The sequence below is a fragment of the Patiria miniata genome, unplaced genomic scaffold, assembly GCF_015706575.1.
Source record: "Patiria miniata isolate m_02_andy unplaced genomic scaffold, ASM1570657v1 HiC_scaffold_13, whole genome shotgun sequence".
NCBI classification, from domain to species: domain Eukaryota; kingdom Metazoa; phylum Echinodermata; class Asteroidea; order Valvatida; family Asterinidae; genus Patiria; species Patiria miniata.
In genome coordinates this window covers 4,492,808-4,519,973 of record NW_024037051.1, presented here as the reverse complement: position 1 = coordinate 4,519,973, position 27,166 = coordinate 4,492,808, and the positions used below count along the sequence as shown (strand labels likewise).

Here is a 27,166-nt window from a genome sequence, read left to right as displayed (position 1 = left end):
AGCTGAAATCTATCCCCGGCCCCCCCCCCCCCCCCAGCCCTCCGCACGCTCCCCGTGCTGGTTCTTATTCCTTCATTGTGCATGTGTGCTGCGAGGTAGTCCGGTATCGATTAACAGCTGCATGCAGCTATTTTTCGGTTAAGCCTCGTCGATTCTGTGCTCAACAACTTTGATCACTTCATTCAGTCTGTGCTCAGATCATCGAAAGGTTGAAAATAAAGCCTTATTATTTTAAAGGAGATACGGTCAGGCTTGTTGACAGGAGTAAGACTATGTCCCAAAAGATAACTACTTCAAATTACAGGTCTTGAAGACTGATTTGATACCGTGAACTCAAGACAAAATGTCGCTCAAGGAATTCGAGGTAAGGTTCACGTTGTTTTTATATTGCACCTATTTCGTGAAAAGCAATTTAGGCCCATCCTCCTTTGCAGCGGCGTGCTTCAGTCGTTTTCCTAGTTCCGGATTTTTCCTTGTTCCGGATCGCTTCATGAAATGTTCACATACTGTACATGTTATGTTTCTGAAGGTACGGACATGATGGAGAGAATAACTACCTTGGTAAAGTTGGTTTGGTAAAAACTAGCCCGACTGCGTCTGGCTGTACAGTTATCGCCAGCTCTACAGAGCTTGCGATAGTACTGTACGGCCAGACGCAGTCGGGCTAGGTAAAAACGTGAGTAGTTCAGTTGAAATCAGCGGGGATTCCCTTCCAAATTGGATGACTGTAAAATCCCTCAATCGGCCTAGCTGGAGTTACCCAGTTCCCAGCCCTGAGTTTTATCATTGGGTTGTCTATTAGGGCTGGAGCGCATTTTTCTCGAAACTTGTAGTATTTGCAAAAAAAATTTGGAAAATGTTCAATTTTGTCCCCGTTACACACTAATTGCAACTGCAACTCACCCCAAACTTGCCTGGAATAACCATTACACAGGTCCTTGAAGTAAAAAACGATCCACGATGAATATTCAGCCTACAATTGCAGTGAAAACAGGAGAAATAACCGCTAACTTGACAACCTTGCTGGATTGGCCAGGACCGCTATTGGTTTGTGCACAAAAAAAATTGTGTACAATGAATGGCGGTCGATTAACAGGCACAGAGAGCGATCGCTGTCAACTACTCGTTTTGCCGGCTGCGCTGGCTGTTGGCGCGTGACGTCACGCGGAAGCGTAACACCCGATGACTGTTTCATGCACTATTGGTTGCGGTTCCAGTACCAAAGCTGTGATGCGAGTGGTAAACCTTATACTAGTGCATGAAACAGTCATCGGGTGTTACGCTTCCGCGTGGCGTCATGCGCCAACAGCCAGCGCAGCCGGCAAAACGAGTAGTTGACAGCGATCGCTCTCTGTGCCTGTTAATCGACCGCCATTCATTGTACACAATTTTTTTTGTGCACAAACCAATAGCGGTCCTGGCCAATCCAGCAAGGTTGTCAAGTTAGCGGTTATTCCTCCTGTTTTCACTGCAATTGTAGGCTGAATCTTCATCGTGGATCGTTTTTTACTTCAAGGACCTGTGTAATGGTTATTCCAGGCAAGTTTGGGGTGAGTTGCAGTTGCAATTAGTGTGTAACGGGGACAAAATTGAACATTTTCCAAATTTTTTTTGCAAATACTACAAGTTACGAGAAAAATGCGCTCCAGCCCTAATAGACAACCCAATGATAAAACTCAGGGCTGGGTAACTCCAGCTACAATCGGCCGTGCGTGTGGCCGGCCGTGCACAGCTAGCCACGGCGCATGCAAGATCTACACACGGTGAACCTTCATTGGAGATTTTTCGATACGAAAACCAGGCACGTAACTTTTCCTCGGATTTCCTTGTTTTTTACCTCTCAGTCAGGGATGCCATTAAATTGAAAAACACTGTCTGACTGTACAAAATCTTTTGTCAATTTAGTTTCCTCGTTTTTTTTCCTAAATTCACAGTTGCAAACTTGCATACCTGGAAAACAATGAAGGGTGGAAAATAGAAAACAAGATTTCCCATGATATTAATTTGATCCTGAAAAGAAGTTGGATGACAAACATGACAAATATCAGTTGAATGTTGATGTCCATGGTTGATTTGTTCCTCTATCTGTACTACCAGATGTTCCTTACAGCTACCCAAGGACTTTTTTAAAGTTTCTTTACGGACTTTATACGGCAAAGTTACATGTATTTTTTAAATATAAAAGGCCCATATTTAGCTTTTTTTCCTGAACTGTTTTTGTTCATAGGTTTTCATTTTTTCATCATTTCGATGTTTTGTCTGGAATGTACATAATTATGTCCTGTTGGGAGATACTTATAAAATATCATGTCAGTCATTTTTAACTAACATTTTCTTTTTAGGACCCAACTAGGCCTACATGTATGCGCGTTAACCGATTTTATGCGATGTATTATGTGATGTTGATAGTGCCGCATTGTCGCGCTGCAGACAAAAGTTTCAAAATCTTTTACATTAATTCTCTTTTTAAATTTGCTGGAATTCTCTTGAATGAACTGTTTTTCAAAAAAATTAAGTAATTATCAGGAAATGTGCTTGATTCTTGGTGACTCTGTCTGAAAAATTGATTTTCTCGTGTGATTTCTTTTTTGCGCGCAAAGCCGTTTTTGATCGATTCCGAACTGATTAAACTGATCCAGAACTAGGAAAAGTGGCATGGGTACTTTTGACGTCGCAAAGTTAAATTAAAAGAGCTTAAATTTGGAAAATTATTTTGTAGTATCTCCACCACTCAAGGTAAAGTTTTTAACCAATATCACTTGAATTCGTAAAGAAGTTGAGCCGAAAGCAACCTGAATGATGTTTGCTATCCGGAACTAAGAAAACGACTGTACAAGCCGGGTTCTCAAAAACTTATCATCCTAGGGAAGCCCCACTTACGGAGCATTAGAAGTGCCATCCGACTTGTTGAGGTCCTAAAATGTTTTATCTCTGGATGACGACATATTACAGGCAAGATGACAACATCCTGAGATAATTTATCATGGGATGACGAATTTATCATGGGATGACGACATCCTGCAAGTAAGATGACGACATCCACCTTCAAAATGCATTCTGAGATGAAGTATCTCAGGATGTCAACATCGTAGTCTAAGGATGCCGTCATCTTGTGATAAATCATCTCAGGATGCCGCCATCCTACTCTCAGGATGTCGTCATCTTGCCTGTAATAATGTTGTTATCCTGAGATAAAATATGTCAGAATCTCAACAAGACGGGTGGCACTTCCAGAGCTCCGTACCCACTAGTGTGGCCCCGGTGTTGCTGCGCTGTACCTCTGGCTACATGTTTGGTTCTCCAAACTACTGAGGAGTTTGTCTGAAAAAAAATCGCAAATTTGTTTACATAGGGCCTACGGTTGTATTCTATGATGTCTCAGCTTCTTTCCTCCAGATTGACTAGCTGTCCTGTCCTTATATCCAATTGTTCGAGAAACTTAGGCATCTTTCTGTAGTCCGTATGGATCGTGTGATCCCTGGTTCGAATCCACTAACACCCATTTTTCATCTACTATTTTTCTTCTTTATCTACTGACATGGATTCTTAGAGTGCACTCGTGGCAAATTAACATTAGGAAGTATAATGCCGGTCATGGCAAAATATCCACTGCCTAAAAAGTTGGCCTAAGATTTGATTACAAAACAAAAGTTAAGAAAACTATTTCTAACTTTCAGCCTAAAAGAATGAAAAAGAAAAAAAGAAAAATTGATCTTGGGACCTCCACCTCGGTATGGTAATGTTATAACGTTAGTCCTAGACCCAGTAACTGGGGCGCTAAAACTCCTTTTTTTTCAAATTGTGTCTTTGGTTGGTTGTACTAGCGCTCCAAAGACTTGGCAAGAATACCTTATAAGGCACCTACTTGCTTCTTAACATGTCAAAAGACGAACTACTGGGGCTTCCATGATAGTCATCATTTTTGGAGCTGCAAATTGATGGAATTGGGCCAGTTTCAATCATCATCGTGTACACTTTCTGCCTCCATGCAAAAAAATGTTCATGTGTGGCTCTGACCGAAATAATGGCAGTGGCTGCAGCCACTTTCCATTGACCTGTGTGTTATTTCCAGCCGTAGCAAGATGATTCAGCTGTGGTTATTCACACACACAGAGGTGGCGATCACGTGACCTGTAGAAAAACAACTAACCCTAACCCTCCTCAATCCTCCACAATCCTCCTTGTGGTTTTGGAGGATTTTGGAGGATTGAGGCTGAATGGTATTTGTTCAGAAAAGGATTTTGGGGGATTGAGGCTGAATGGTATTTTTCAGAAAAGGATTTTTGAGGATTGAGGCTGAATGGTATTTTGAGGCAGGACTGTCTGACGATTTTGAAGGATTGAGGGGCTGGGTACCCTTCATTTGAACATAAGTGCAACATTTTTGGATGAGGAGGATTTTGGAGGATTGAGGATGAATGCATTTTGAGGCAGGACTGTCTGAAAATTTTGAAGAATTTAGGCGCTGTTGTAAGATTTTGGAGGATTGAGGATGGTTCCTAGCAAACAGGCCAAGGGGGTTAGGGCTAATATGCATGTCGGGATGTATTCAACAACTATTTTGTGAAATGGTACAAGACCCACTGCGGCTACAGGCGCTAGCGCACACAGACGGGCAGGCCAAATATTCAAGAGGCCATTTCAACAAATAACGAAGAGTTCAGACCTGCTGTTTGAAGTTTGTTGTTTTGGCTAATACAGGAATCAATCACATACTTGATTTGTAAGCAAATCTGAGACAAAGGCCGGCCCTCCTTTTCAGAAATTTTGTTTGTGAGTAAAATCCACTTGGATGATTATTACTGCTGAAAAAAGAAAGAAATGTCTATAGCATATACAAATTGGCCAGTTTAATGCAAAACATGTATGTTCTTTTTCAATCTTCCACAGAGTGCTACCTTTGACCCAGAGCAGTACATTGAACAGCTGGCATGGCGCACCCAAGGCGGCGACTCCAAGGAAGGCCCACAAGACTTTGATGCCAAGACGATGCTGAGGGCGTTTGAGAACACCATAGAGGAACTCAAGCTGTTGAGTATGAGGATGGAGGAACGCACTGGGAAACTAGACGCAAGCATCCGTGCCGAGACCAAGAATCACGCCAAGAGAGTGGCTCAACTGCAAGAAAACAACAAGGTGAAAATGGGATGAAATTTTGATGTTGCAGGTACATGTAGATGTAACACTTCTCTGTGTTTGTCAGTAGGTGAATATGCATCCAAACCAGAAATACATTCAAAGACCATTACTTTGCATGGATCTTGCTTTTGCTCTAGAACAGTTTTGTTTAAGAACAAGGAACATCCTATCTTGATACTATTAGGACTTGATGACTCAGAAACCTCAGTGTTGTAAGACTCGAGTCCAGGACTCGGACTCGAGTCACATTTTTCGTGACTTGGACTCGACTCGAGTCACATTGGAAAATGACTCGAACTCGGACTCAAGCTTGGTATTTTCATCAAAAGTAAAAAACATAATGTTACGTATTTGTGCAACGAATGCAGCATTCTTTTTTACTCCATAGACAAAACACGGCGCCGCGGAAAATCATATCCAGGGCCCGCGCACGCACGCCTTGCGCCAGCACGAAGAGCACCAGGCCCTGGTGACATGCCCAAAAGTGTCTGCTTACAGCGCACACCAGACGCACGCTATAGTCAGGAGTGCAATATTCTCGACAATGCTAATGCTAGGCGGACATTACTTTGCATTTCACTTGTGACTCACACTCGGACTCGAGGCTTGTGACTCGAGACTCGGACTTGGACTCGAGGCTTGTGACTCGGACTCGGACTCGACGTTGGTGACTCGACTACAACACTGGGAAACCTTCCCAGCAAAAAAGCCCATGAGCTTTAAGATTAGCAATCTTTGCCCCTTCCCTTCTGTGGTGTAATAAGCATTGTATACCCTTATAAAAAAAGTCCATGCTAAGTCACCAATGGAAGTACTGGCAGCTGTATACAGGATTCAAACCAATCAGCCAGCCCTGACAAGCTTGGTGGTCTAATGGCTCTATGTTCCCACTATTAAACAATACTTGTGCTTGAGTACCCACCAAGCAAGCTATCACTAGTGCAGATGCCTCAAGTACTTGTCCACATTAATTTTTAGCTGTTTGTTACACTCTGTTATTGACATTCCCTTGAAATCAACAGATGGCCTTCTTGCATTTCCAAGAGCTGGATGAACACATCAACAAAGTGGCCACTAATGTGGTGCATCTAGGTGACCAGCTGGAGGGAGTCAACACCCCTAGGGCTAGGGCAGAGGAGGCCAAGAAACTCATTGAGTACTTCTCAGAGTTCCTGGATGACTTTGGGCCCAAGGCTGAGGTATTCAATGATCCATTCCAGGTATGTACAATGTAACATTCTTAGGACGATCCGCAGATAACTTTAAAAACCTTTTTTACCTTTTGAGTTGTCATGCAAGGTTCCAAAAATTCATGATTAGGCTAACAAAAAAATAGTTCTGCTTCCGGTCTCCCTACCTGCCCTATTCTGACAGCCCCTACCCTAATTTTTTTAATGTAAAAAATGAGAAAAAACACCCCAAACCATCAATTTCTACCTTTTATTTTGACTACACGTAGATGCCTCCATATGATCGTACACAAATGCCATGTAATCGGAAGCAGAACTATTTTTTTTTTTGGCCTTAGATGAGAACGAGATTTCACCTCACCTGCTATGCGAGGTTGGTGGCTTCACCACCACCTGCCACTCGCTGCTCTCTTTGCAGTTGATGCACTTGTGAACAATCAACTTGTGAACATCCCCACACATACACATGCACCCCCTTAGTGCTTAGTATAGGGGTGATATGACCAAGCAGTTTTGGGGGTATTTTGGGATTTTAAGTTTGTTAAACCAGGTCAGATTTTCAAGGAGTATTTGAAATCAACTTTTTTGTCTGGTAAACTTTTTCAGCTTTGGAAGAGTTAAAAACCCCTTAAAGCAGAGCTTTGGTTATCAACCATGATTTTGTCATGAAATGAAGGACACGCTGATGCCTGGTGTCTCTGAAACGCTTAGCAATTAATCCTTCTTGGATGTTTTACATTGAAAAGGTGATTTACTTTTTCAAACCAATTTCTGATTTTGATGGAGCTTGTCAATCAATTCATTAAAATAGAAAAAATTATGATGTATTGCAACATACATTCATGACAAATAGTGCATTGATGTATCAAATCTTTCATTTTTTTGGGGTGTACATGCCACTGCGTTTATTTATCTTCATTTAAATAGGATAAGCTACACTGAATACTGTTTCAATTATTGAAAAGGGTCCTTTTGTTGGTTTGCCTCATTCTTACAGCTTCAGGAAGCAGCAGATATCATTCAGAAGTTGCAGCTTATATCACAAGAGCTTCCACAAGAGCAGTGAGTACATGTAATAGGAAGACTGTATTTCAGTGGCATCGTGTACAATATAGTACCCCTCTTTTTACCCACACCTCTGCCTCCTTCAACCACATCCCTCCATTTTGCTCTTACCCATGCCCTGTAGGGCTCTCTCATGACCACACAGTAGGTACTGCGCACAGTAGGTACTAGGCAAGCCTTAAAAAATGTGATGGATGGCAAAAAGTGTGAGCAAAATGCAGGGCCAACCCCCAGTGCTGGATTGGCACTCGGCACAATTGCATGTATGACAAGTAGTGACCATTATGCAATTTAATTGGCAGTTATTTTGCATGTAAATAAGCCCTACTGTGTAGTATACAGTTATAATTAAAAAGAAGTGACCCAGCTCTTGACCACTTGTGCAATTTTGAGATTACACATTTTTTAAATTGTGCAATTTTTGTGACTCTAACCAAGTGTTGACAAATATCAAGTCAAATTGAACCATGCTTATGTTTTATTATTTATGTTTAATTAGGTTTGAGAAGCCAAAGAGAAGAATACAGGGTAGGTACACGTTTCATGATAATGCCATTAAACTGCGAAGAAGTCAGTACATTGTATATCAAAATCACGAGAAAAAAAGTAACAAGTTGGCGTTTGAAAATAATTTGCATTTTTGGTTCATTTTTCACTAAGGTAATTAAGGAAGCTTTGAGCTGAATTTGCTGATTGCTTACTTTCACATTTTCTTGCACATTTTTTTATTTCAAATACCCACAGTACGAAACAAATAGAATTTGAGCTAAGGGATCCATCAATAAATTAAGGAAAAAGATCTATAATAATCAGTGCAAAAGAATGATGACTTGTTTATCAATTTATCCTTATTTATATGTTATGTATTAATAAAATTCAGTTCATTTTAGCCCTTTTGAACTTTCGAATGACACATGTAAAAACCAGTTGCAATTCACTTGCACGTAGAAGACTAAAAGTTATACATAGAAATTTTCAAGAAGGTTACGTTGTTATTTATCTCTGCAGATAAGTACAATCAGATTGAGGAAGACCTGATCACTGAATTCAGGTCAGCATTCCACGAGGGCGCTGTTGACAGGATGAAAGAACTAGCAGGGATACTGACGCACTTCAAGGTAAAGCCATTACCGCATTTGGCAATGACTAAGCCTAGCTGCACATCACTGGGACAAAAGGCTGCAGGCTTAGCCCGAAAATACCTGAGTTGAACGTTATGAAGTCGATCATTTACTCTCATGCTGTAGGATTGACCTTTGGTCAAGTTGCTGGTATCCAGCTTGAATTTGGTACTAAACCATGCACAGGACTTGGAGCCAGCTATGATTTGTCCTACATAAGTGAGGCGTTCTGGCAAAATGAGACAGAACTTGGCAGAGGTGGAAATGAGGGTTTGCCGGTATTAGGAAGGAGAATATAATTCTCCTTGAAATACTGTTTGTTGAACTTCAATGGGACATTCCATTGACAAGTTATGGCTGTTTAAAGTTCGCATTTATTGACATGTCAAAAAACCGTACTGAGAAAAAGGCCTTAAAAGTTTTGACTGATCTGTAGTCGTGAAAATGAAAGATGCCAACTGTTTTTCCTTAAAAACACTTTTATTCCACGATTTGTGTACTATTATATAATAAAAATGTGTAGTTGACAAATAAAAGATTACAAATCTCAATAAATCGCAAAATCAAAGAAAAAAAATCACCCCCATTCGTTTTTTTTTTTTTGCATTATTTTCCACTATGGCCTGTGCCCAGATCGTCTCAATTTGCCCGAATGCCTCATATTTTTCTGTGCACATGTTATGGCAATGGTCCTCTCTGATGTTTTGCATGTTTACCAGGCAGAGGGCATTGTAATGTTCTCTTCTCAAAATCTGGCTTTTTAGTTTTTAGCTCATTAGCCTCGTGTTCAAAATCACTTACCATTCATTTTTGGTAAAAGGAAAATCAGTCGGAAAAACTTGCTATGTTCAATTGAAAAAAAGATTTATTTCAATTGAATGCTCATTTCCACTGCAGGGGTTTCACCGATGCATCGATGCCTTCATTGAAGAAAGCCAAGCGGTAAGGAGAATCAATTCGTAAAGTAAAAATAAAGACTAGTGTAGTTTTTTTTGTCTTCAAATCAAGCTCTGGAGCTCAGTCAAGCAGATGGAATAAAGCCGTCCGTGGACAAACAGGTTTGGCCCTTGAAATGTTTAAACTACCATATCTCAGAGACAGAATATGCATATAAATTTCCGTATATATTTCCGTGGTGTTGAACCGAGTCTCAAACTATATGGACTCTCAAAAATCCAATACTGCAAAAGTCTATATAGAGCTACAGAAATCTAATTAATGTGACGGACATTTTTGATATTTGTTTTTGCAGAATACGTATATTTTCTACGATGTATATGAAGACTTGATCCCACTCTGTAAGAAGGTAATAAATGATATTTCCATTGATGGTGCCTTTGTGGTTTTATTAAATATAAGATGTCCGTGTGGAATCATCTTGTTTGATTTAAATGATTTAAAACAGTATCCAGTGATGAATATCTAGGGTTTTTTTTTTACAATTTATTTTGTTGCAAATGTGCGCTGTTCATTCATAGGTACATTTTTATGAACTTGGCAACATAAAAAATTAGTAGCAGTTTTGAAACATAGCTGTTGCATATGCTCAAAGAAATCAGTTACATTTGTGGGCTTAAAATGTGCTCCTTTGTTGGTTTATCTTTGACTCGAATCTAACAGAAATTGACAAACTCACAAATATGAAGAACTGTTTTAGGATTACCCTAAGGGCCCGTCACAATTCATATCCGAGACGAGTTCCGGACAAGTTGCAGGTAGAATCATTCACTTTGTCCGGAAGAAGCTCTGCATTTGTCCCGGACATGTTCTGGGGGGATTTTCATTAGCAACTGCTTGCCTCACCAATACCCATAACTTCATTGCGTAAAGATTGCAGGAAAGTTGTTCAGAATCCTGTAACTTATACCAGATACAATGTCCAGAACTCGTCCCGGATACAAAATTGATACGGGTCCTAAATCAAGCCAAACACATGAGGTGTAATTTTTTGGCAGAATGTTGGATGGATTCAGGATTGTACAGCCAAGCTACTCTGTCTTTACAAGAGGGCTAAATGGCCTGTCTCTGTTTGAGTTCAAAAACATGCCATTCATTTTTTTGCATACTGATGAATTGTGGACAATGAGGGGAGCGCAGATTCCCATGAGATGAAGGGTTGCAGTAAACAGCTAACATTTTAATCAACGTGTTACTTTCTGCAGGTGAATAACATAGTCCATCAAGTCTTCAGCAGTCCAGAGAGTGTCATGGGAAAGTTTGTGCTCAATCTCTATGAGGTCAAGCTGCAGGTAAGTTAAACAAATCACAGTCCTTTTCTGATTTTCAAAATATAAGCAGCCACATTAGAATTTAAACCTGTTTAACTAGAGAGAGTGGTCCAAGTAAACAAATGGGTAGAAATTCTGAGTATTTTGACATAAATGTACAGTGGATCATTGATATACCAAACAACGCTATACTGAACATTAGCTTTGGCTCCTGATTTTTGTGTTAAGTTAAAAAGTACTGAAAAATGGAAAATGTCAACAGAAGAGCGACATGTGACTATTACTTCCCCAAGGAATAGAAGGGAAAAGACAACCATGTAAGCTTAAAAACTGTGTAATTACATGAGTCAATAGTTGCAAGTGTTCAAAGTCGTCTTTCAGTAATATAAGTGCCAGGGCATATACAGGGTGAAATTCTGCTTACGGAATTGAAAAGATGAATGGACACATTTGGCAACTCTGCGCGTGGTGTGTTAATGCAACTACACTATAACAGTGGTCAAAAGAGGGCGCCACTGATCTGTGAAAATTGCTATACCGAACGAATGCTATTACGAACAATTTCTTTGAATCCCACGCGATGTTCGTTATAGTGAAGTTCCGCTGTATGTGAAGTATGTTTGCATTTGATCTCAAGAGTCGGAGTCTCTCTGCAATATTTCTTGCATCTTTGTGTCAGCTGTTCAAAAACTCATATTCCCACTCATTTGAAGTGCTCAGTCAGCACAGCCGTAGTATTCAGTAGGAGCAGGTATGTTATTCTGTTGTGCACATGTAAGGCCAAAAAAAATAATACTTCTGCTTCCGGTTACCCGACCGACCCTATTTTGAGGATGCGACCCTAAACATTTTATCGCCAATTCCAAAAAAAATAAAAAATAATGATTGAATATATAAAAATAAAAGCTTGTTGTCTTTTCTGTCTTCACAAAATACCTCTCAACAACCCATTTGCGTCAAAAAATGCTTGTATTTATTTGTTTTCTTACTTACATTGGCTATTTTTTTTCAAAAGAAACCAAATTCGCTTTGCGATCTGTCATCATACCTCGCAATTCGATGTCACGGTGACTATAATCACGTGCATAAACCTTGCTCAATGCAGTGATGACTGGTTCACGCCGCGCAGGGGCCAAATTAGAAGACATGATGAAAGTGCGGTAGCCAGTCTGTCATGGCTATGCGATAGCGCTAGCATGGCTATGCATTAAGCACGTGTACTGTCAGTGTCAACTGGTTGGATTCGACATCGTAAAAATGCCAAGAAAACACTGATGGAGAAAGAACATTTTTGCAAGTTAATTCTCAGAATTGATCTATCTTGTCTGTGCATGTATTTTCCGTGTTCAAGAGTTCATTTTGAGATCGCACTACTCGTATTTGGAGTGATACATGCAGCGTGTTTCCCGGAATTTTTCGACCGTAAAACGAGGTCTGTCGGCCGCAGGCCACACATGCACAGTGCATCACACACTTCGGAGTTTTGGCCAGCTTCCCGTCTTGACTAGCGTTGTGCATATGATGCCAACGGCCTGAATTTTCCATTATTTTTGAAGAATTATCGAATGTAAATATATTGACAATAATTAAGGTAGGTTTTATTCACTTTTCGTGGCCATTTTGTGTATAGCTTTTGTAGTGCAATGGAAATAGTTCAGGCTAAAACTTCGCATATAATTGAATACCCCATTCAATCTGCATCAAAAAATTGGCAAAAAAAAAAATTCCGACCGACCGACCCTATTTTTGAAAGGCATGTAATCGGAAGCAGAACTATTTTTTTTTCGGCCTAAATGTTTGATCACAGTAGACAGTGTATGTTGCAGCTTCGAGTATGTTTAGTTCTTGCACACGCTACCAGTTTTTGGAGACTTTGATTCAATTAGTAACTAGTTCAAAGTTTAGTTCACGAAAGGGGCACATGGTCCCGAAATTGCCGAAATTTTTATGTTTAAGATTGTAAACTTATCATATTTCAAAGGTCTGGTTGAAAGGAAACTAACCTAATGTCGCACTGTTCCTAAGAAAAGACAAAAAAGGCTGGTTGTTTACTTCTGACGTGGCACACATTTTGTGGCAAATGCATACGTATTTCCAGCTGTAAATATATGTCTCTTTCTTAGACGAGGAGGTTTGCCCCAGTTTCTGTGTCCATAATGTCAGATGAATCAACGTGGGGTACACCTCGTGTGTGTGTGTCTACATATGTACACATAATGTACGAAACCCACAGCAACGATACACACATATGTTGTTTCCTGCAGTGTGACAGGAATCATGACTAGCACCAAAACAACTTGATTTTTGAGAGTCAAAACGTTAACCCCCATATTCGTTCTGGCAAGAATAACACAAAAGCGTCCAATTTTTAAAGGATGGTTGTGTGGACACTTACATTCTACTTTTAAATGCTCTTTATATCATTTTGTTAAAAAGGTGTTTTGTAGCCCAAATGGGTGTTTTCCATGGCGTCGTGTCCCTGGTTAGGAGAGTCAGGTTTGTGCAGTGGTATTTCCTCGTCTTCCACCTCTGTGACCCAGGTTCCAATCCCTCCCAGTCTGAATTCTGGATTGTGTTCCAGTTCTGGAGTTTTTCTCCTGACTCTAAGACTGAATATTTCCTCGCCATCTTCTCCCTGCTGCATTTCAAGTTAAAAAAAATCTACTTTGTTCATTCCAGGAACACGTGAAACAGAAACTGGCCAATCATGAGGACATGGAGCACTACCTGAAGGATCTCCACGAGCTGTACGCCCGGACTGGCCGGCTGACCACGGCTCTGTCTGATTACCGGCTAGGCTCAGACGCTCACCTACTTAGCCGACTGACCAAGCATATCTTTGGCAGCTACCTGCAGAGCTACATCGCCAGGGAAGAGATGCACCTGAGGGACAGGATGTCAGAGAATCTAGACAACTACTACAAGGGGATGAACCACCAGAAGAAACAAATACAACACACTGGAGGGTAAGTAGTGTTCAGTGATTTTGTTGATTTTATTGTGCTGGTCCTGAAAATCAAGGTTCCTCAAATATCACAGGAGGTGCCGTAGCTCAGAAGAGAGGGAAGACTGCAAAGACCTTTTTTTTCCATTATTAGAACTTGGAGGGACGCCCAATCCGTAGGTCAGCTTGGGTGAGATTGGGTCACAAGTACGAGACCACCAATCGACTCCTTACTTGAATATTTGTGATATTAGGGATTCTGTGAATGAATGGATTTGAACTCTGGATCTATCAATCACAAGTTTCAAATACAGTCCTGTTAGGTTCCATTTAGTCCAAAAATTTGGGACTCTCAGTGCTGTATATGAGAGGCCCAAAACTTACAAAATGTCAAACATGCAAAACAAGAATATAGACTGGCGCATGCAACTACCAGACCACGGCTTCTTTAGTCAGGCATGGCTAAAGTATTGCAAAAAGGAATACGTGGTGCCCAGTCTCTATTTATATACATTTTATTCTTCATTACACCGGCCCTCTCAATGGTCCAATCATGTGGCTTCACTCTCTGATGTACAGATTGAGTGAAACCTTCTTTTATAATTTGCATATTGACATCAATCTTGGCTGGTGGTATACTGAAGAATTCATGTTTGCCGTGTGGGAATTTTTTTTTTGAGAATTTAGTTTGCTACAGTGTAAACAAATTTGGCCAGATTATATTTTGTGGTTTTTTTTACACTTGAGGTCCCATTCTGGCTTCCCTCCTTTTTTTTTGGAATTAACACATAAAACATGACAAAGTTACTGTCTTCATTTTGCAGGCTGCAAGATCTGCAGCACAAGCTGCGCACTAAGACAACGCTGAATATCGGCTCCTCAGGACCCCAAGTTGACTTCAAGGGGGAAACCTTCCTGTCACAGGAGATTGCTCTGAATCTACTCAACGAATCCAAGCAGGCATTCAACAGATGCCAACTGGTCAGTTCAGTCTGTCATGATCCCTCTAGGAAAACCTCCTCTTGACTTTCCGTTATTTTTTGGCACGAAACCAACATGGAGGTTCGAGGGTAGATTCAGTTTTTGCGAGCTACCAGAAATGTTTAATTTTGGAAAGTTCTTGAGGATTCCCCATTAGAGCTGACAAGTGCAAACACTTCTTTTATTTGAAAAAAACTACAAAACCTACAAAAAGAATCTAAATGTTAATACATTTATCATATCCATATGAAACACAACATGGTGGATGATTACTTTATTTTGAATTTATGAAGGATGTGACTTTGCGTTTAATTTTGTAAACGTTTAGCAAATATTTTAAGAACCATTTAAACATTTAAAGCCATTAACAAAGGCTTACGCCTGCCCATTATGTCTGCAGGCCAGCGTGATTGACATGATAAATCAACAGTGATTGACATACTGAATAGCAGGCAGTCATTGAAGAAGTATTAACAACTTAACTACGTGTACCCCAAATGTAATCAAGTACTGCAGTACTCTAAGGCTTTGTAAATTAAATAGGTTTGAAACATTGTTAAATATATGTTTAACTCAAAGGAAGATCGCGTTAACGTAGGTCCCGTTTTTATAATTTCGGTTTAGTTGAAACATTTTGGAAAATTAGTAAACGCATTTAAAATTTATTTTGTTTAAACATTTAAACATGTGTTTTTCCATGTCAACCAGCTTATATTGTTCCTTTGCCTGAGTTAACCTGAATAAACTCTATCGATGGTTTGTTATTTTGTCAGCTGTCCAACCAGTCAGATCTGTCCCCTCATGCCATCATCATCTTTGACATCCTGATAGAGTATCTGTGCATTGATCACATTGATTACGCCCTGGAGATTGGTCTTCAGGGAATTCCCTCCTCTGAGCCCAAGAACCTTCCCCAGACCTACTTCTTCAACATCGCCGGCGAGGCCAATGCCATCTTCCATCTGCTGGAGAAGCAATTCAGCGATGTGCTAGTGCCATTAATAAGGTACTTTTAATTGATTTTGTTTTTAAATGCTTTAATGAATGCATGCCTGAATTTAAATTGGGGTGTTGATTTCTGTTTGCAACTCGTTAGACTGTTATACTAGCATGGGATAGTCTATGAATCCTTAATTAGCTTAGATTACCTTAATTACCTTACATGCTTGCACACATTCATCAGATGCCTCAGTATCAGTGTCAAAGTGAACAGTAGCTTTTTATATTGGGTTTTTGCCCTTTGTTCAATGTATAAACACTGTATTTGTATATTCAGTATGTGTGCACTATAAAGCAGGAGGTCATGAATTCGAATCTTAACCGAGGAAGCTTGTGAATGCGTTCTTACAAGCCTTCGGACAACACGGAGTAAACAGTGTTTATAAATACGTAAGCAAAGGGTAAAAAACCCAGTGTAAAATTTACATCTCCCCTACGCAAATTCCGTCTCTTGAAAATGAACAATAGCTGCCACAATCCTGTAGTGTCTCGTGAGTGACTTATGACAGGGCACATGGACTGGGATAAGGACTTTTCCACAAATATAACCTTCTGTTACTCAGTTATTCAAAAAGTCACCAAGTGTTTTTTGGAGGATGGCTCATGGAGCAATTTTTTTCGAATGGTGGTTCATCCCCCTTCATGTAAGTAAGGGAAGATTTAATCTTGGGCAGGACATTTTAATGGATATTAAAGTTGCATACCTCGTGCTCTTCAAAAAATGATTCTCAATTTGTATGTTTTGATTTAACAAAAAAACTTATTTATTCCTATTTGGGCATCTGCAACCCTCTGAAAATGGCTTTCATTTTGTGCGCAAATGAACCCACCCCATGAGAGCCCAATTAATTGTCTGGCAGCCCACAATTCAAGTACTGTGAAGAAATAATTCAATAGCTAAAAATTGATGGATTTATTTCATTCGATGTCTCATTCAAAGATGAATAACTTTCATATTGCTTAGGAAAATGGCAATCAAAAAGACTAAGATATTTTTCGAGGTGAAACTTGAAAATGGCATGGGTACACATTTTAAAATGACAGGCGAAGCCGTGACTGTATTTGCAAATGGAATTGTCAAAGCTTGCTCTCCGTGCTCATTCGTTATTTCCAGTGTTTTTTTTTAAGCTTTCTTGTTTCACCTTCCTAAGAATAACCCCTTCCACAAATATAAACCCTTCAAATTACCATTTTAAAACCCTTTCACCATCCTAAAATCCTCTTTATTGATCAAACTGTTATTTACTCGCACTGATTTTTCCGCCATGTTTTTTTTAATGTTACACATTTTTCAGAGGCCACACCCCTGAATCAGTTGGAATGTGCTTTGTAAGGTGGGATGAATATTTAGTTTTCGGCACTTGTGTGGAATGCTTTGACGCTTAGCTTAGAATCCACCCCAAGCAGCCAAGTAGAATGCAGTTTATCGCACATAGTTTGGAAATCCTGCCTGTTTAATCTTGATCTGTAATCTTCTTCTCTTACCCATCAATCAAGCACAATGTATCCATACTGCACCCATGATCAATCGTTTTATCTGCCATAACAATACAAAGTTTTGCATCAAATTGTTTTTTCGGCCCCCCAAACCAAAAATACTAATAATTTTTTTAAAAGGCTTGTCGCTGTTTAAATGGCGCGTGTTATTTGAAAATTTATACTTCTTTAAATTTTGGAATCAGCTTCACTGCATTCTATAGCATGTGCTTAATGCTAGCTTGTTCATTAATTTTTTTTAAATGTTTTTAAAAATCTTGAGGAAACAAAAACTTGTGGGGATGTTGTAAGAGTTGCTTCTGTTGTGGAGTCATCTTTCAGTGTTTATTTTGATCAGGAAATTGCAGTATTCTTATCATATGTTGCCTTTCAAATGATGAAAGATCTTAAAATGCAGACTGTAAACAATTCTCTTTTTCCTCTAAAGATTTACGTTTTCATTATTTGCCGATAATTTACTTTCGTACCCGCACAAAGCACCATTGTGTATCACAGCACAGTTTATATAATATAAAATGTAAACCATTCAGTGAATAATGAGTCAAAAATCATCAAAACAACCTTATGTCAGTAATCAACTAATTATACATGTAATCCTAAAACTTACTATACTCATTAGACAATATTCCCATAAAAACTCTATCACTGTTAGAAAGCTTTGATTTTTACCCTTTGTTGCCAAAAATTCCATTTATTTTATCAGAAACATTTATTTTACAGGCTCTGCCACACTGTGTACTTCACGTACATGTAACTGCTACTTTCTAGCAGAAGTTCTGTGCTGATTGAAATTTCAATGGAACCAAGAGCTCATGTTACTCTTCTGCTGCTTACTTTCCCTCCTCTCCAGCTTAAACCAAACTCAAAATTATGAAGAAAAGTATACCACAAATCTTAAATCCGCTTTATCAGTCGTTTGCAAACAGTGCCATTTTCTGTTTCCTGGCGGGTAATTTTCCTTTTTATTTTCCGACTTCATGAATATCCCCTTCTTAAGGGCTGTGCATCAGAACCGGGTACCTGAGTACCCGACCGTTGATGTCAGGAACCGTTTCCTGATTATGATATCGGGTACCCGCAAGTTGACGCCACTAGTTTCTTCTGTGTACAAAGTCAACGGGGTACCACAAAATCCAAGATGGCAGCACCCATAGAACACAAGGGTGACAAAAGTTAATGTTGGGTAAAAACTCTCCCAGCGTTTATTACAGCTTGGCACCGCCGGCTCATTGACATCAACAGATTGGCAAGGATCTGATGATCCAGACCATACCAAATCCACTGAAGAATTTGGAACAACTCCGCTTGATTCTGTAGCCAAACTTGGCGATGGAGTTGCCTTTTCAGCTCGTTCCAAAAATTCTCCAGCGGATTGGCAGGTCGGGGCTTGGAGCTGGCCATTCAATGACCTGGAAACTCCAAACTGCCCCCCATTTCTCCTATAAAATCTGGGGTTCAGTCGGCTAGATATTCCTCTGTATTAAAAACAAAGCGATATGCTAGAAATTCCGGGCCAATCAAACCATGATCAAACGATGGGCAGAAGAGATTAGCAAAATGTTCGCCGACAATGTCAACGAAACCATTCCATCATGCCTCGCTCGACCAGCATGCTGCAGCAGGTCACCAACGATGCCTGCTAATGATATCTCGGGGCTTTCAGAAAACATTCACATGCAAATTAACCATCCCTTATAAGGCCCGTTGATTCTAGTTCAATATTTATGAATAGTCACAACGATTTCATTAAATGGCCCGGAAAAACAGCGCGCCTTTTCCCTCCTGTCCCCATTGGTTTTAATGCCAGTGTAATGTATTCATGAGCTCAGGAAAACGTAGTCTAGGCCAAAGACGATGATGTTTAGTGTTGGAAAGTTGAATATTACTGACTAAAATAATGAAACAAACTGATTGACCATCCATGATATTTTGAAGTCACATTTCAAGTTGAAAATTGTACAGCTGGTGCGTAAATACTTTTGCATGCCAGTGTACACACTGTGCGGACCTTTGTGAAAACTCAAAACAACAACTTCCGAGATTTGAATTTTGGGGTTGGGTTTCTTTAATGGGTACTTGAGTACCCGTATTTTTTTCTACCTGGTTCATGTGCTACCCGCAAATGCACAGGCCTACCCTTCTTCACTTGGTACAAATTATATATTTTCCCTGTTTGACACCATAGTTAGTTGAAGTGAAATCTGTAATGTTATCACAGTCATCCTTTTGAGTAGTATGTTTAGAATCCACGAGGATCATGCTACCGGTACTTTACTGTAGACATGTATGTCGCAGAAATAATTGCCTGTTTCGCAAATGTAAGAGAAGGTCCAATGGTCATGAAACTCCGATGGTCATGAAATATAAGATATACACTGTAGTCAAGAGGACATGATCAGTTAATTCAATGTTTTTTCAATTTTTCAACTTTTTTTCTATGGCCGGGTTCGGTCCATTAACAGCGGCCATCCCCAAACCCGGTCATTATCACACAGTGAAGACCGGGTCCTCACACTGTTATTCCCTAATTATCAGCTACTTTTCTGGGCGGACCATTATGTCATCAAAGTATATGTGGTGATAGGAAATACTACAAACAGGCAGCATGGGCAGAACTTCAAAGGCCCTGCTGGATGACTAGTTAGCGCAGTTTTCACCTTGTCTAGATACAGTGACCACAAAAACTTGTAACAATGATCCAAATAGTTCAGATCTGGCCAGCTTGTTTCTGTCACCTTTTTAAGGGCTTTTGCGCACATCTGGCCACATTTAAGAGGAAAAATCACAGTAATGAAATTCCACACAGAGGGCATAGGTATTTTGGTATTTTGACAACACCGTTTGGTATTGCTCGGTATCAAAATAAATATTGTCACCAAACAATACAATTATTGAAATATAGTCCAAGCCAAGTGCATTGATGACACAACTTCTTGTACCCGGTACATTATAATTATAATTGTGTGCCATATTCTTGCAAGAGAACCTCAAGGAATGTACCCAGTGTGGTTCATGGCTGATAGCTAGGCTTGAGCAACTCAAACATTTCTACAAGCGATTGTTATTTCTTTCAGTAGTTATCATTCATTCATTTTTTTGCATTTTCATCACTTGGGACTAGTGTATGCTGAAACGATATTGCTCATACTTGTACATTGTTCTGATTGCAGTGAAAGTTTTTACTGCCCCAAAGTCAAGTTTAAACTTGCAAATAATGACAGTCTGGTCTTATTTGGGGGAAGTACATTTTGCTCATAAATACATTTGTCCTTATCCACCCAGATTTCCTTGAGGGGGATTTTGCAGGATGTAGTAAGGTATAGCCTAGCAGCGTTAACCTTACATGGGACTCGGTGCCCTTTGAATGTTGACTTTGTATGGCATAAAACAAGGGAAATGTTCCATTAATTCCCACACAGTGGTTGATTTTGGAGGATTAGGAAAAGTTAAAAATGCTTAAAGTGGGTTAAGAGTCTTTGCTAATAGGTGCCGTGTATTTTTCCTTGTCAAAGGTCAAAAGGTCAAACGTCAAAGTGTTCCTTTGCCAATTCACAATCGAAGTATTACGTTATAGTGTGGGAGATCACTGGACTTATCCTAGTGATGGATCAATCCGCACACTTGGCAACTGATCCAGCCTTTGGTTCTGCACGTGTATTGGAAACAAAGTGAAATCGTTCGGAAAATTGGCCAATAAATGCCACCTCACGTGGTCAACTGTTTCGTTGCATACTGTACTCATACAAATAACAGTCACAACAGTAGAGTTTTCTCCAATTTCCTAACAAAACAACACAAAAATGCTCAGAAAATACACAAGTCCGTAGTGAGTGGTGGGTATGTTTGCAACAGCGTGATCCGGTTGCTGTGCCAGCGACCAGTTTTGGCAGATCTCACATAATCTTTTCGATAGTGAATTACAGCAGCATTTTTGCAGGATTCCCATGAATGAGTTCCGTTTTTCTAATCCTTGAAATTCCCTCTGGCTGGCAGGTTTTGGCAGATCTTACGTAGTCACTTTTGAATGTCTGAAAAATGTAAAGGAAGGCTGTCTACCGCCAAGAGTTTCACTAATAGAGACTATTGACAGCTTGTTAAATCTTCCCATATGGCTGCCAAATCTTTAAAAAAAGTGTTTTCTTTGGAATTTCTGGCTTGCATCTTTAGACAGGAGCATCTTTCTGGAAGCAAAGTAATTGTAGTGTAGCATTTTTCTAGTTAAGAGTGTCTGAGATGATAAAAGCAATCATCTGGACAAGTTTCACTTTAACATAATCTTGCCAACATTTGCAAGCAGATCCTCATTTGACCTGCACAAAATGATTACAAATATTGGCAACATTGGCAAAATTTACACACACTCCTACACTGCACAAAATAAGGTAACTGTAAAAATGACTTTTTCTTTGTTTCCTAGTTCTTCGCCCGCACATAGTGACTGTGTGCAGAAGAAGAAGCAGACCATGGAGCAGATGGAATCCAAGATAGAGACTGGACTGGACAGGTTTGTTTATCTGTTCGTCTTCTTTCACTCAAAGACTAGGAAATCAGTAGTCTGTTAACCCTCCTTTTGTTGGATCAGTCACAGACAGTCAAACATTCAATCCTGTTCCCCTGCCATGCGTTTTGCACAGGCTAGTCACCAACAGTCAGATCATATTTCTTGTAGGTACTGTGACAGTCAAATTCCATGAACAGACAAAAGCAGGTGACTGGTAGGCACAGCTGGCTTATCAATCTCCTATAGTCAAAGCATAGCTATATCAGGTTTCGTAACAATCATAGCCAGTCAATCCTGCCTTATGAAGGTAGGGAGCACTCAAACAGTCACTTGGGTTTATTTTGACTGCTGGGCTGGCCTTTTTGAAATTGCCAGCCAGAGAGGTAGGGTTAAATTAATGTGGAGTCTGAATAGCTCAGTCAGTAGATTGCTGATGCCATGTTCACAGGACTCTGCTCAAATCCCTAAAAAAGAATTACAATAAAGAGTGGGAAGATTTTTTTCTAACATTGCAACTCACGCAGATGTAAAGGTCAAGAACAAACAGATCTGAGAAACAAGTATCCAATCTTGTTCAGAATTTTATGAATGTATGGCAAACTTGTTTCAAGAAATGTCATGAAAGTTCTGTGTAAAAATGGGCAAGAAGAATGTGTGTAAGATGTCCTCCATAATAAACAAAGTGTACAGTCACGCATAATGAACACATACAAGCCAATTTCTGACTCATTTTCATTAACTTACGTATGTAAATCTTGAAGTAAGAGGTCGTACCATGTGTTCAACAAGAGTTGGTTATTTCCCAGATATTCTGTTCCCGACCATTCATGTTGGGGGTATGATAGTAAAATCTTTCTTAGAGAACATATCTATTGTTTTTCTTTTCAATTTGCAGTGTTTGGGTCAGACATTAACTTTTAGATAATGTTGATATGTACATGTATGTTACATGGACTCCTTGGACAAGAACCCCATCAATGCTACAAAAGGGAGAGTTGGGGGGGACCACTTGGAGAGACATTCTAACGCATTGCCGACGATGCAAAGATGCTATGGCATTGTGTAAATTCAGAATAGAATTGGTCATGCGTACTTCGCGCCGTACATGCCTGAACCAGTACACGCACGCGATGTGTTCCCCCACTGGAACTCTCAAAAGTGGTTAAAAAACGCCCTCTCTTGTTCTTGCGTGGAACCCATAATCAACCACTACCATCATCATCATCATCATCATCACCATCAGCCATTATATGCTTAACCAATCTTCATCATGACAGGACATTAGCCACAGTGTGCGGTTGGATGAAGTACCTCTTGGATAAGGAGCAGAAGAAGACAGATTTCAGGCCAGAATCAGAGGAAGGACCCATGCGGATGTATTCCAATGTGAGTAGTCATCATCCAAGGTTCTCAGGGTTCACCTCTCATTCATCGACGGAATACTTGTGAGAAAGTCACTGTTGGTATCCTTGGCAGTAAAAACGCTTAACATAGGGGATAGTGGGGATATCCACTAAGGTTTGTTCCTCTCGCACAAAGAAGCTGAAATTGATGATTCTGGTGTCAAAATTGAAACGCTTGAGGGCGCCAAGCTATTAGTTCAGTGCAGTCCACCCAGCTGGTCAAGTCCATAGAAGTACACGTAAATATAAGATATTTTGATCTAATATCTTGACATAATCTGGCTTATAGTACATAAACCAACTTTCTGGTAGCCAGTCAGAAGGGACGCTCAGGAGGAAGCTATGCTGTCTGCAAATGCTCCAATAACAGCAGAGGGGTTCAAATTTGGAAGAAAACTTGGTGCAAAATCTACATGCCTTTGAAACATTGCACACAAAAATACACAGTAGTCATGATTCCATGGCCAAAGTAATACAGTAATCGCTTGCTGGATATGTCTGTAGGTTTGTGCACGTTTGGTTGTATAAGACAGAGTACATGCCACTTCATGGAATTGACACTAGAAAAGTATATGTTACCGTAGCTAACAATTGTTTAATAACTGAAATTGCCAAATTTGACTATTATATTCCTGTTTTCCTCATTCAAAGCAGGTTTGGCATATCATTTTGATGTCATTAAACAGCTTTGCTTTTCATCTCTGTTTTTGAGTGATATTAATGTAAAGTACTGACCGAACCAGGGTTTTGTTTGAATGTCACAGGCATGTGCCAAGGTGATCCCTTTCATTGAGAAGCAAGTTGAGACCATCAAGCGATGCTTGGATGGTAAGAACATCACAGCGGTCCTGATGGAGTTTGGCATCAGATTCCACCGCGTCATCTATGACCATCTGCAGCAGTTTACCTATAACTCACTGGGTAGGTAGCTGCTTTATCTATTGGACTGGTTCATACTCATGGCCAAAGCAAATGTCACGACAAGTACGTGTGGTACAAATTAGCACAAGTTGAGCCCGACATAAGTCAGGAAGTTTCGTCGCAATTTTTTTTTTCAAATTCAAATTGCTTCTGTTTCAAGTTGCCCTAGAGATGGGCTGAACCCAACATTTGCGTTGTAACAGGAATAATGAAAATTCTTCAAACTGCTCCAAACTGCTTACCGACTGGATTGACCTAAAATATATACGAAACAAATATACCTTTAGACCATGGCAGGATCTTTTACAAAGCAGGGAACAGAAACTGATGTTTCTGTTCAATGAATGCACAATTAACATTTTCAAAAATTCATATTGAACAGGGATAGGCAGAGCAGCTTAATTTAACTTAAACATTTTGTTGTTCTTCAAACAAACCACATAGGGAAACTGACTAGGTACATTATAATTGTTTTAAGGTTGAACAAAGAAATTGGCTGAAGTGGGGTTTGAACCTGCGACCTCCGGATTACCATTCCAGTGCTCTACCGACTGAGCTATCCAGCCCTATATTGGGGGTTCCCCATTTTTAGTCAATGTCTTTGTTCATGAGGCGCTAGTCAGAAGCCATAAATCAATATATGCCATGTAGCCAACATTGCTAATGTGTGCTTGCATCGTGACCTTGGGCGTGGTCCCTGGCTACATGGCTTATCAGGAGGTCGCAGGTTCAATCCCCGCTCCAGTCAATTATTTTTTCGTGTCTAAAGTTCCCTGTGTCTATTTTTTTAAACATTATTGTAGATTGTTTGGAATAGATATATCCTTCATTAGTTAAAAGCTCCCAACGTTACAGGGACTGAACTTTAGAAAAACAAAAGCAATGAAAGTCCTTAAGAGCTATGTTTCATCTGGCATTAAATAAAATCCACGTCATGACGGTAAAAACCAAAGTCTTGTGATTTTTCTCATGCTTTCAGGTGCCATGTTGGTGATCTGTGACGTGAATGAGTATCGTCGTCTAGTGAAATCCTTCAAAGTTCCCATGGTCAACTCTCTGTTTGAGAAGCTGCATGCCCTGTGCAATCTGCTCGTAGTGGTCCCTGAGAACATCAAGTCTGTCATTACTGGAGAGCAGTTGGTAGGTTGAAATCTGCCAAGGTGCTGTGCAAATGCTGTACAGTTTTTAATCAAACAAGAAACCTTGTAGATTTAAAGGCAGAGTATATCATTTGCAACTATCCAGAAAGTAATTGATGAAATAATGGTTGAAAAGCGTACTTGGCTTAAAGATGGGGATGGCAATAAACTCCCTGTGAAATGATTCTTTCTGGCATGCTGTCATTTTGAAGAAAACAATAAAACAGTGCCATTTCCAAAGATGCATCAAGTGACAATTTTTTGGAAATTTCCATTAGTTGTTGATTTGTAATTCGGCGAATCCGTGAATGGGTGTATGTGTTCTACATAACCCCCGAGGACCGACACACAAAGGGAGAACAACAGATCCTCTCAGTCCCCGGGAGTTGGGTCTTTTGTTGGAAACGGTCCTCTGTAGTAGGTTTGTGTGCTTAGTCTATGGGAGAGTGTTGTGTTAGGGAAACACAAAGGGAAACACAAAGCATTGTCCTCTGGAGTATAGTAAAACAAGAGTGCATGCCCGTGCAAGCATTGACACGATGCACACACCTGGGCGGTTGCTATTATTCGTCGGTTCAGTGCGTGACATCGCATAGCTGCAATTGGCTGAATGAGAACATGTTCCAGATGCTGATTTCAGGCACAGTTCAAAAACATGACTCGGCAACTTTTGAATTGAAATTGAGATCCAAGAATATTGTTTTCTTGGAATATACAGCATTCACTAAGCTAAACCTTCATCGGGTTAGTTGTGAAGCGCCCTTCTTTAGATTTTGAGAACTTTTGTTCACCCCAGAGTATCGAAACATATGAGGTTTCGGCAAGAAATATTGTACAATACTGTTGAAATTACTCTTGCGAATCAGTATTTGTGGCGTTTGGCTGTATATCAAAAGTTGGCTGGAAAATTTTGCATTTTGCTAAGAACTGTGAATTGAATGCATGCTTGGTGGTAGTGGTTTATTAGCCTCATAAATGTGTCTCAAATATGTCTCAAATATGTGTCTCAAATATGGTTAGATTCGACCAAGTTGACCATATGGGACAGTCCCATTCATTGACATATCCCATGGGGGCCATGCCCCACTCTATATGAAAACAAAAGTCATTGTTTTGTAATTAGTAAATCATGGAAGGATCCATGATAACTTGTTTTCATCGATGCTGTTGTCTACTTATTCCCACTCCCTCCACAGATTTGTCATAATTAGAAATAATTGAATTGTCTACATTTCTATTTCTGTATTTTTCAGAGTGGCTTAGAGAAGAACACCATGATGTCGTTTGTACAGCTGAGGGCAGACTTCAAGACAGCCAAGATAGCTCAGCAACTAAGGTAGCCAGGAGTGGATAAGGTAGACAACATTGACCATCAGATTTGCATGGCTAGTCTAGTAATGGAGTGACACCCTGTGCCAGTGAATCTCTTTTGGGGTCATGTGTCGTTCTGAGAGGAATCATGTAAACCTAATATTTCAACCTGTGTTCCGTGTCGGGAAAGGATTGGATTTGATGAAGTGAAGCGTTGGTCTCTAGCTGTCCAGCACCCACACATCCAGGCTGCACTGCTTCCAGATCCAACTCACATATAGACCTCACTTGTCTAAATCCCAGGCGAGCACAAAACATTGAGACTCATTGTCACTTCGTGTCATCTCAAATTGTCACTTACTGTGGAAAAGAACTTCTTTACAGTTGTCGAACCTCTGCAAGAAGCGCTCATGAATCCTGATATCACTGTAATTTTCTTAGCTATTGCAGAGTGAACCTCAAATTAAGTCAGCAAAGCTCTCCAGACTGTATGTTTGTTCAAATATTTGAATGAGTTATGATGAACCGAGTACAACAAGTGTGAAGATACTGCTATTTGAAACTGAAACTTAAAACAGTTTTGTGGGGGGTTGATGATAGTTAATGACAAATTTTCAGTAGCAATGGATTCATGGGTTGTATGAACATTCACACTGTAGATGATTTTCTTATTTTTTCAATTTTCAATGCTTGTTTATTTCTCTAAGTGGCGTTCACACATTCCAAT

The 27,166-nt window shown here is 39.9% G+C and overlaps 1 protein-coding gene and 1 non-coding gene across 3 annotated transcripts; one reads left to right on the top strand and one right to left on the bottom strand.

Moving 5' to 3' along the window:
* Positions 1 to 125: 125 nt before the first annotated feature.
* On the top strand, positions 126 to 27,166 carry LOC119720519 (exocyst complex component 5-like). Of its 2 annotated transcripts, XM_038190220.1 has the most exons (18): positions 126 to 364; positions 4,891 to 5,136; positions 6,162 to 6,359; positions 7,327 to 7,391; positions 7,894 to 7,922; positions 8,403 to 8,512; positions 9,413 to 9,457; positions 9,768 to 9,821; positions 10,678 to 10,764; positions 13,423 to 13,709; positions 14,512 to 14,668; positions 15,442 to 15,674; positions 16,963 to 17,001; positions 21,582 to 21,668; positions 22,943 to 23,051; positions 23,833 to 23,989; positions 24,969 to 25,129; positions 26,382 to 27,166. In XM_038190220.1, the coding sequence occupies exons 1-18, from the start codon at positions 344 to 346 to the stop codon at positions 26,466 to 26,468; spliced, it is 2,172 nt and encodes a 723-aa protein (XP_038046148.1). In that variant the 5' UTR covers positions 126 to 343; the 3' UTR covers positions 26,469 to 27,166. The 2 variants fall into 2 exon arrangements, with proteins under 2 accessions (XP_038046148.1, XP_038046156.1); XM_038190228.1 differs by lacking the exon at positions 16,963 to 17,001.
* Trnat-ggu lies at positions 24,483 to 24,555 on the bottom strand. Its single transcript has one exon. It is a non-coding gene; the product is annotated as a tRNA-Thr (tRNA).

What these genes read in the sequence shown, in the direction of transcription:
- LOC119720519 (XM_038190220.1), top strand. Translation starts at nt 344, where the DNA reads ATGTCGCTCAAGGAATTCGAG. An exon ending in TCATTGAAGAAAGCCAAGCG is followed by an intron (nt 9,458 to 9,767) that starts GTAAGGAGAATC and finishes TTGTTTTTGCAG; the next exon opens with AATACGTATATTTTCTACGA. An exon ending in TCTATGAGGTCAAGCTGCAG is followed by an intron (nt 10,765 to 13,422) that starts GTAAGTTAAACA and finishes TGTTCATTCCAG; the next exon opens with GAACACGTGAAACAGAAACT.